At 35.7% G+C, this 11,579-nt stretch overlaps 1 protein-coding gene across 1 annotated transcript; it reads right to left on the minus strand.

Annotated features, from left to right (window-relative positions):
* Positions 1-6,808: 6,808 nt before the first annotated feature.
* On the minus strand, positions 6,809-11,568 carry LOC113757917. Its single transcript, XM_027300982.1, has 6 exons — positions 11,556-11,568; positions 11,248-11,429; positions 10,929-11,056; positions 9,257-9,537; positions 8,307-8,547; positions 6,809-7,877 (listed from the first exon to the last, which is right to left on the minus strand). Exons 2-6 carry the CDS (start codon positions 11,379-11,381, stop codon positions 7,003-7,005), a joined length of 1,659 nt encoding a protein of 552 aa, XP_027156783.1. The 5' UTR covers positions 11,382-11,429; positions 11,556-11,568; the 3' UTR covers positions 6,809-7,002.
* Between the last annotated feature and the right edge of the window lie 11 nt (positions 11,569-11,579).

Below are 11,579 nucleotides of genomic sequence, written 5' to 3' on the forward strand. Positions count from 1 at the left end.
CCAGCATTTGAAAAGCTTCCTCATGGTGATTCTCATTCCGAAAGAAATGAGCATGAAGGTGGTGAATTTGGGGCATCAGTCTGTTCCATCCGTCAATGAGCTTTTGGTCGGTGGAAGATGGGGCTCATTCCGGGGGGAAACAATGAGTTTTGACAGCAGAGACAACGTGGGTGAGGTCCGAAAGGTTTTTGATGGGTGTTTTTCGTTCGGGATGTATTCCCTGAGAATTGACCGCAGCAGCTAAGGCTTCAATGCGACGTCGTACATGCCTTGAATGTGACTACTAGCCGCCATTGAAGAGAGACGAGAGAGTTGAGGGTATAATTGATAAACCCTGCATTTTTTATTTTTATTTTATTATTTTATTATTTTAATTTTTTTAATTTTTTTTGTCAATCGTCATTTTTGTATTTATATCCTAATCTAATTACGGGGGGAAATCCAACTGAACCTACGGGAGGCGGATAGGGACAAGATTATCACTTAATCAGACGGGTGCACTATCCACCGAGGAACATGGTACCTGAGAATGTTAAATTGATTTTACCACCCAATTCAATGTTAAATTTATAGATGATTTAACTTTTCGCTTTCTTATTTTCTTTTGAGTTTTTTTTTTCAATTATTATCTTATAACCTTTAAGGTTTCATATCATTCCGTAAGAATTGATCCACATAATTGATGAGAACTTATAGTTTTTTTCATCCCAATTTTTTTTCTCACTTTGAAGACAAACTTGTAAATTTCATTGGATATAAAACTTCGAGCTATTTCTAATTCCTGGCTTATTACCAACTATGTTACACTTGGATGCCAAAATAAACATTTATGTATCATTTAAAGAATGTATATAAACCGGGAAGAGGATGCCAAAACATGGTCGTCCTCCATGTGCATTGCACGTGGTTTTGTGTGAGAATTTTTTTGTTTTGATGAATATTCGTGTGTTGGAATCCAAAAGAGACTAATAGAAAGGCTCTTCTTTTGTTGTCTTGGAAGTTGGAACGAAAAAGGTTTTGCATGTATGTATGAAAAGCATAAAAAAGTAAAGCATGCATCTGTTCGGACTCTCTGTCCAATGTGCCAAGTAACACGTTTCACCGCCTCCCCTCTCAGAAACTTTCTCAAAGTCTCTCACTTCTCAAATTTTTTTCCCCTGCTCTTCGGTTGCCCACCAGAACAGAATAGAAAAAAGGCAGATGACTCCTTTGTCTCACCCATTTCTCCTCACTTCTTCGTTAATGGTCGATTCCTCTCAAGCTCTCTATTCAAATAATAGTAAAGAGGAAACAAAGATGAAGGGGGAAGATGTTTGATTCATCTCAGTCATCTGAATCATTTTTTTCCCCAAATGTAATCATGGTAAACTTTCACCCTTTTTGCCTATGTTTAATGTCCCTGTTTTCTTTCTTTTTTTTCGGTAACATTTTCCTTCTTTGTTTTGATTCAGTCTCTCCAAACGCAGGAGCAAGAACCATTGTCCCTCTACTAAGATGTGGAAAAATCTGATATAGGTACCCAAAATATCTAGAATTTTTTCCCTTCATAAACAATTTTGTTGACAGATTTCATTTTTTGTGGGTTTTGTTGGAACTTTTTTTTCAGAAATATGTGTCCATTTATTGTTTATTTAAAGTTTACGATTTAGGTTTGAGAATTTATTAAAAGGTAAGGTTTGTATGACCTCATTTCTTATTTTATTGCGCATATATTTTATCTATTTTTTTCTTTCTTCTACTTTCTCCTGAGCTTAGAGCATTTCAAACCATTAATGAAAAATTTTAGGAGGTCTAAAAGGAAAAAAGGGAAAAATTTGAAAGGTTCTTCTCACGTGAGTTGTTTACTATTTTTAATTTCCAATGGTAAAATTCAAGCTGAACAAATAATTTATTGTTTGACAAGTAAATATGAAATGCAAAATTTTTTCTTTCCATTATGCCCTAATTACTTACTCTCTTGCAGTATGTTTTATATGTCCTTTCTTCCTAATATTTCTTTGGCACATAGCATCTCAGACCATTATTGACAAATTTTAGATAATTTCTTCTCACGTGAATTTCTACCCTATTCTTATATATCAATGGTGGAATTCAAGTTTAAAACGTAATACCTTAACCTTTCAACCAATATTTTTTCTTCAGCAAGAATAACATGCAAATGTCTCGCTGTTGGAGATCCTGTTTTCTTGGCACCTTTTTTTTCCTTTTAGATTTGTTATTAGTTTTTTTTTCCAGTGTTGTAGTTGCATGTTTGAAGATTTTGTCATGGATTACTAACATTCCTTAGTGGATGAATGGTAAGTTTTATGGAACTGAAAAGTACTTGTTATATATTTTCTTTTGATCGATAAAGAAAATAGTTAGCCATCTTTCTTTAAATTTGAGGGATTTCTCAATTTTATGTGGTGCTTTAAGGCTGTAAATTTTGGCTCTTGTGCAATATAGCAGAAGGTTACTCTATTCCCTAAGTTTGTTCTTGAGCATGGTAAATGTTCAATGCATTTTGGTTGGCTTTGCTTTAGGTGGTTTTACTCCCTAGCTCTTTGGAATGATCAAGAACAAATGGTCGTTTTTGCAAGGGGGCGAGGACCTTTTTGCTTGCATGGTGCTAGATAATTATCCCATTTACCAAGCTTTTATTGTCTCCAAACGAGGCTAGAATCATTGGAGTTCATAGTCAGCTTTCCTAATACAACCTGAGAACCTATATTGTATCCTACCCTGTTTCTTTAGCAAATGCTCTCTCTACCTCTCTCTACATCAGAGACACACACTACATTCTATTTTTTTTTTATTTCCTTCTATAGTTTCCTTTTTCTGTTTTTAAATAGACTAATAGGTCATCTGCATGGTTTTCTAAACACCATCAAATGTTCAAACATGTTAGAGATGCTACTTCGATTTTGTTGACTTGATATATGATGAATCAAGAAGCCAATTATATTTTAAGAGATGCTATGCACCTACTTAGATCAGAAGTTGTAGTGGTTTTACTGAAAAATGTTGTTCACATTTTGGTTGTTGATTATTATAGAAATTGACTACTGTCACATTGGCTAAGGTCCTAAGGATGACTTGAGACGTTGTGAAGAGGAGGATGATGATGATGTTGCTATTCAAGAAAAGGCAAGGCAGTGAGATGATTGGAAAAATGATAACCTACATCGTGTTGGCAATAAGAAGCTCAATTCTTATAGAGATTATTTTCATGTGGATGGTAATTCTTGTAATGTTAGTCTTGTATCTTATAGATAAATAGATAATTTTAACTTCAGTAGCAGTGAAAGTCTAATTATCCATTTCTTAGCTTTTATCATACATTTGTTTTAGTAAATAATAATTCAAATACAACAAACTTATTTCTTTTCTGTGAATATCAAAATTGACCTGTGTCCAGCTATTATTCAATTGTGGATTAACCCTACTAAACATCCTATAACAAAAAATATTATTCTAATTTATGACTTAGTTTTTGTTAAAAGATTAACACATTAACACACTTAAAAAATATTATGCAATTTTTTTCATATATAATATTTATAACTATTAGCCAAAACTGGGTTGGGCATAATTATGATTTTCCACCATGCGCAAGCATGGTGAACATCTGCTAGTCAAATGAAAATCACTACAAATCCTTCACGGGTAGTCCGACTAATTTCGTAATCTGATAATTATCGCAGAATGACATAGGTACGAATGACAGAAGAGTTGATACTCTCAAAGTGACCTGCCGATGGAGCAAATTTTATTTAACACATAAATGTAAAATCATTCATGCATGTCTGACAAAGGCAATCATGCCAAGGAACTGGCCAGACAATTGTGATAAAGCTCGCCAACGAGGATTGCTAGAACTTAGTAGGACATACCTGGAGAGCAGCCATGCCTACTATACTTCCAATCAAGGAGCGTATGGCAGGATGAAGTTCCAGTTTCCGAGTTGAGAACCATAAGCCACCAATTGCTTCTAAAGTCGTAGTGGCAAGTATACGATGATCTAGCTGTTAAAGAAATCGAGTCTTGTTATTAGAAAATTTTGCATGCCAGCACAAAATATGGATTCTAACAGAGATGAGATTTCATATTTGCATCCGGTCAGAGAACTAAAGTTAGTTGCTTTCCATCTTTCGAGTCAAATGAAGCATAACTTTTCCAGCAAGCATGAGAAGACTTGATTGACTCTCACTCAACTCTCCACCTACGTACTCCACTACTAATTTTTTGTTTTGGTTTTTTGTCTTAGTAGTAGTATTTCTTTTTTGACCAATCCTCTAGATTCTCTTGCTTGGCTTTGGTAAAACCTAAGAGATCCCAATATTTCAGCCCAATAAAGAAGAAAATGAGAGCTAGCTAACGTAGGAAAGAAAATACCTAGTAGTATTAACTAATAAGTAGCATTTCGAGCAGACTACACTGAAATAGAATTCACAGTATTAGATACGGGAATTATTGCTAAAACAATAATAAAGTCAGACAATGTGGGTTGTAGCCCAAACGAGAATGCAGGACTATAATGGCGTTTCTAGGATGCCCAGTATCAGGAAAGAAGTGGAGATTTAGACATAAAATGCATGACAAATTTTCACTTTAGGATTATCAGAAGTTTAAGTTTCAGTGTCAAGTGTCAACACAAGCTGATCATTGACACCACCACTTCGCTAATGGATTAAAAACAAAAACACATTAGCAAATTGCGCACCTGGTCACTTCTATTGGAGCGCGTCTGAATGCATCTCATCGCCGTGTTTCCGTGGCCGTTTGTTGGTTGTTCCCTTGGCGAGTGGAATTCTGTAGCAATATATGTGATGAGGAGAACTAAGAATCATGTTATGGTATGTATTTGCTCCAAACTATGACCCTTGGATGAGTTTTTGGCTAAACTAATCTACTTTTCGAAAAATAATCCCAAAGTAATGCTCTTTCAGTTTTTATTCCCTTATTAATCCAGTTCTTGCCATGTCGACTCCCCATCAAAGGAAAAAAATAACTTTTAAATCTTTTGTTTATATATTACATAGTTTTTCTTTATTTAGTGCCTTAAGGACATTCTGTAAGCAAATTAAAAAAAAGGAAAGTGGATCCATAATTAGTGTTTTAAAATTGCTGATCACCCTCCAAACTGCAATGATTTTGCTGAAGAACCTTTTTTTTTTGCTGCCATTATTCCTCCCTCGCTTTATTCTTGATTATTATGTCACAAGTTCCTTTCTTTTTTACTTGTTACTTGCAATTTTATATATGGTAGTCTCCTAACTTTGTAAATTTTAAGAAGTTTGCAAAAACTCAAATTGTTTGAAGTACAAGTAAACATTCCAAAAGAATAGGAGAAAAAATATAACTAGGTCAGTGTAAATATCAAAATTAACATGCTATATGAGCCAATCTAATGTGAGAAATATTAATTAACTCAATAATAGATAGAAAAATATTTTTATTTATCTTTAAGATTGTACATAAGTAGCAACATTTGAACTATTGAAAAGTTACTAAAAATCTATTGATGTGGATTGTACCTCTTAATATAAGATGAAAATGTGAATACTTTTAGATAAGGGAATTACTGTTAAAACAATAATAAAGTCAGACAATGTGGGTTGTAGTCCAAACGAGAATGCAGGACTAGAATGGCGTTTCTAGGATGCCCAGTATCAGGAAAAAAGTGGATATTTAGACATAAAATGCATGACAAATTTTCACTTTAGGATTATCAGAAGTTTAAGTTTCAGTGTCAAGTGTCAACACAAGCTGATCGTTGACACCACCACTTCGCTAATGGATTAAAAACAAAAACACATTAGCAAATTGCGCACCTGGTCACTTCTATTGGAGCGCGTCTGAATGCATCTCATCGCCGTGTTTCTGTGGCCGCTTGTTGGTTGTTCCCTTGGCGAGTGGAATTCTGTAGCAATATATGTGATGAGGAGAACTAAGAATCATGTTATGGTATGTATTTGCTCCAAACTATGACCCTTGGATGAGTTTTTGGCTACACTAATCTACTTTTCGAAAAATAATCCCAAAGTAATGCTCTTTCAGTTTTTATTCCCTTATTAATCTAGTTATTGCCATGTCGACTCCCCATCAAAGGAAAAAAAATAATTTGTAAATCTTTTGTTTATATATTACATAGTTTTTCTTTATTTAGTGCCTTAAGGACATTTTGTAAGCAAATTAAAAAAAGAAAAGTGGATCCATAATTAGTGTTTTAAAATTGCTGATCACCCTCTAAATTGCAATGATTTTGCTGAAGAACCTTTTTTTTTTGCTGCCATTTTTCCTCCCTTGCTTTATTCTTGATTATTATATCACAAGTTCCTTTCTTTTTTACTTGTTACTTGCAATTTTATATATGGTAGTTTCCTAACTTTGTAAATTTTAAGAAGTTTGCAAAAACTCAAATTGTTTGAAGTACAAGTAAACATTCCAAAAGAATAGGAGAAAAAATATAACTAGGTTAGTGTAAATATCAAAATTAACATGCTATATGAGCCAATCTAATGTGAGAAATACTAATTAACTCAATAATAGATAGAAAAATATTTTTATTTATCTTTAAAATTGTACATAAGTAGCAACATTTAAACTATTGAAAAGTTATTAAAAATCTATTGATATGGATTGTACCTCTTAATATAAGATGAAAATGTGAATACTTTCCATACTCGAAGTCCACATGGTAACAAGTTAACAAGGAAATATACTTTGTAAGTGCATTAGTTTGGGCATAGTTTTGAAGAATGAGATTATTGTGGAAATAAAGTCCACTGGATTATATGTTTCGAACTGCTTTTTCAACATTGCTAAGTGATAAGAGAAGCCTTCTATCATCTACTGCATTCATTCATCTCAAAATTGCGTAAAACCTCTTACGAGGATCAAAAAGCCCCTAATTTTTCTAACATGCTTACGAAGAACTTCAAATTCAATATACAATGAATTTCAACACATTCACTAGTAAATCTAATCGAATACTGCCCAATCATACACATACATTTTCACTCAATCAGAGTCGGGATCACCATCCACAATATCAGGAAGTGAATCCATTGAAGTGTCGTCATTGATTTCTAGCACCAATCCAGCGCCCCTTCCTGTGTTTGATATTGTAGCAGAAATCTTTTCCACAATCCTAGTGTATTCATGATCTTGGCTTGTCACCACATCCTTCGCAGATGTTGGCGTGACACTCTGCTCAGTAACCATAGTGTTTCTTTTACTTGCTGAAGAAGAGACATCTTTTCCTGCTGCTACAACAAAATCTGTATGACCATCAGCTGATGTAGCACTGCCTGAAACCAGTCCATCTGATTCGATGGCAGTATGACCACCAGCTGTAGCAACCAATATTCGCCCTTCAATATGATCGCGTTCCTCTGTCTGCTTGTAGCTTTCCGGAGTCGGCAAGTCAACCATTATCTCATCCCCATCTACTGGTACTTTGTCAGCTGCAACAGCCATTGATTCCCCAAATTCACCACCTTCACGCTTATTTCTTTCAGAAGGAGAACCACCATGAGGAAGCTTTTCTAATGCTGGATCGGTAGAGGTCCCAGAGGGTTTTTTATCACTGCTGGTATATTTTCCAAGGTCATTGACATCTGTTTCATCACCATTTGCCAGCCACCTTTCGTACAGATCATCATCCCCAGACTCTGGCAGAGAAGGCTCCTTTCCTAGTGTGCTAAAATGAAATGAAGTGTTCTTTCTGTGATCTGCGAAGTGTACGTCTGGAAGGTTGAGGCTAGCGCTGCCATAATGGTCAACTGCCGATTGAAGATCTATAAATGGAAGGGCCCTAGGATGTATGAGCACTTCCAAGGTCAAAAGAGCATGACAGCAATATTCAGAAATTTTTGTTCCAGATTCTCGACTGCCTGCAGTCACCAGAACGCATAAATCTATGAGCAAGAAGTCGAGAAAAGTAGACTTTTTCAATTCCATTAACTTAAAAAAAAAGGGTTCAAGTAGCCCCGCAGAAGAACCTCTTACAAGTACGGTTATTCCTTCCATATCTTACATATTGAAGACCTCTTACTGTCAAACGAAATTACCAAGACAAATTGCAGGCATACATCACTCATTTGACAAGCATTTTAACAAGTACTCCAATTATACCGCTCATGTTAGTTACATAAAGGACAAAATCAAGCAACCTCTATTTCAGGTTTACCAACTTGACTTGGTATCCCCTCATCTATCTTAATTATATAAATTGTTCGTGCCTCCAATTCAAATGTACAACGTGGAGACAGCCCATGGATTGCATGGGAAGAAGATGACACTGGAGGCTGGACAGCACTTACCTCTATGAAAAAGTTCGAGACCCTGAGCAAGATGTGGAGGGCGAACACGACCAGGAGAAAGAAGGGATGCCAAAAGTGCGCGTAAAGCAGCAAGTTGGAAGTCTGCCCATATAGGAGTAGCTTCACCATAAACTACGGTACTATTGTTGTCAGCCCATCCCACTTTGCAAGCATTTGTTGCAACTGTTATAAGGAGACGATCAATATTTGATCGCCAACCATCTGATCTCATGGCACCAGCCTGTTGACAAAAAATAAAAATTTTCATTGTAAGCTCTGAAAGCATATACAGTTTATTGGAATCACAATTAGAGAAAAATAGGAGCTGCATTCATTTGAATATTGAAATACTGACAGGTACATCAAATAAAGTAGATGCCCCCCATGTCAGAAAATCAGGCTACATTCCATTAAGTGACAATTTGGAAACATAATTAAACGTGCAAGGGGCAAATTTAGTGCATAGGCCTACTAAATACGGCCTGAAAATGCCTGAAGTCTGGATCAACTTAGCACCAACTATAACATCACAGCCATAATGGATGATATTTAACACTAAAGCAGATTAGATGTGTCAGCAAGACTAACTAAGCATACTACTTTAAATAGATACCGGTAAGCATATAACTCCAGATAAGTACAGCTAGATAGACCATTACACCGTCTACATGAAGTTTCAGCTCAAGGAGCTTAATACTGGCTGCATAAAAAGCACAATTAACAGGATCTACCATGGTACAAGACCAAAAATGAAGCACCTCTCTAAGGCTTCCAAAGTGAATTCTTATTCCAAAATAACCACAGAGACAGTAGAAAGAAGCAGAATGAAAGACCAACTTGAGGTACTTTGTGAGCACACCTTTTGCTAAGTCAATAGCTAAAGTAGTATTCTCATAAGCATATAAATGATGGTAACTCAATGCATTTAATTAGATAAAGAAGGAATATACCACACTCAAAAGAGCTTCTAATGCCTCTAATGCAGCAATCCTGACAGATATTGCAGTCATATTTTGGGATGTCTCCACTTCCAGACCACCTTTAGCAGATTGGTCTCCAACAGATTCAGCTGAAGTTGGGTGCTTCCTTTTTCTCTGAAAACATTGTTGCAGTGCATCCTGTAAGGTCTTTGAGCGTGCAGCAGAGTACGAGCCACCACTCTCACGACCATGAGGATCCAGATCAAGCAATGCATTGCTTATAACTTCCTGGATCAGATATATTGCAATCCCTGTCAAGAACCACCACCATTAGGAGAAACAATTCCATGTGACAGATCTCTGTGTGCATCTGTATTTGTTTGCGAAAGAAGGAAAGAGGTAGTAAAGGGTTATTGAATTGAACGAATTACAAGAAGATTTTTTTTTTTTTTTTTTAGTATCAACAGCACTACTCTAAAAAACATCACTTCAAATTTGGTAAGCACCAAAACTATTGCCACTGAGTTAGATGCTAAAAAAAAAATAATCGGTTGTAGCATGCTACAAAGTCAAACCTATATCAAATATGGATTAAGAGAAAGGCAGGTAAGGGGAAAAAATTGTCACACAAAATTGGTAAAGGATGCACAATGGGTGCACGATTTTTTTGTTAGCAAATTTGGCAAAAGATATATATGAAAACATCTTCTAAATCACAAAAAGAAACAAACGAGGTTAGATAACAAAAGATTACTGCCTGGTTATGACACCAAATGTCATCAAGTCAAAGTAGTTTGATTAAAACTGTGAGCATCAACCTGATACCTCCTTATAACCTTCTACATACGAGTAAAGCAGCATGTTCGAACTTAGATACGGTAGTAGATCAAGTAGAAAATTACCATCATGTTCAAAATGTCTTCAAATAAAAACACGAGTATGGACAATTATCTAGTTCTCACAAAAGAAGTTGCAAAGCAATAGACAACATGCAAATGGTATCCCATAAAAACCTGAGATGTCGAAAAATCTCATGTATATGATATTGACCAGTGAAAAAAATTAGAGAACTCAAACCTGAAAAGTATCATGCCTTTTGAAGAATATTAACCTCAGCCAACCAAATGCACTTATAAACCTTTGATAGTCCTTTATGCTCAAGTACGTACAAGATCAATCCCGGTGTTAATATCATAAATCACACGTTTTGCCTAATAAACTCATCAAGGCCAAACTGACAGTAGCTCTGGACTCATGCAAAGTATTGAGGTTCATTTTGTTTTAGTATTTCTTTTTCAGGGCTCTTGACAAGCAGCATACTTATAGAAAATCACCTTAATTGCAATGATCTTCCATAGAACATGTAGACTTGTAGAATGTCGGGATATTCAAATGACAGTTTTATAAAGCAAATTTTAACAAGATTCACGAGTTCCAATGCTACAGACTTTTTAGAGGTTTCGAAATAATGAGCAACTTATGCTCCATGTGCTTCTATTTTTGAACCCCCAATATGACAGAAATGAGCAAGAGGAGGAGGAGAAGAGTATCTCATGCTTACAAGCATATATTCTTGCACATGCATCCATAAGGGATCAAAATGCATGTCAGATGAACTAAGCGCGGGAACTAACATCAATTTCCAGGCACCCAATATCAACATAAGCAAAGAGGTGAAAAGATATGTTAAACAATTACTTACCAATCCCCATGGACATCAGCAAAACTTTCATAATTGAGTAAACCTTAATCCTTAGCTCTGGCAGGACGCATGTCCTAAAATATTCTGTTAGCAGTCGTGTGATATCTGCCACATGTGGTAACAACTGACTGCAGAAGCGCATACAAAATCATGTTACAACTAACATTTTTGAAATGTAAACTAAAGAAGGAAGAGGAAATCAAACTAAAGAGCATAGCTTTATATCCAACGGACAAAGAACTCAAGGACAAGCTTTATAATAAGATATAAATAGAGTGATTACATTTAAAAGAGAACAAGAAGAAGACAAATCAGTCACCTGCGAAGTCCCTTTACAATAGAACTCAGAAGCTCCAGGCTGCACCTATGCAATTCGGGAAGTTCTAAACAAATCAAGTCCTGTCTCATGGCAGTCATAAAAGGGGAGGATTGTGAGAATGAGCCATCGACCATCAGCACTCTCTTAACAAGAGCTACCAGTGAACGAACAGGCACAGAAACCTGCATAGAGCACCAGACAAACTTATGCTCAAGGTAACGAGTTCATGTATCTCCCTTAAAAAATACAAGAAATCAATTCGGTCCTTTACACATATTTGATATCATAAACTAAACGAGGCATATCACCTGAACGGGATAAGCAACAGTAAG

The sequence above is a fragment of the Coffea eugenioides genome, unplaced genomic scaffold, assembly GCF_003713205.1.
Source record: "Coffea eugenioides isolate CCC68of unplaced genomic scaffold, Ceug_1.0 ScVebR1_3420;HRSCAF=4628, whole genome shotgun sequence".
In the NCBI taxonomy this organism is placed as follows: Eukaryota; Viridiplantae; Streptophyta; class Magnoliopsida; order Gentianales; family Rubiaceae; genus Coffea; species Coffea eugenioides.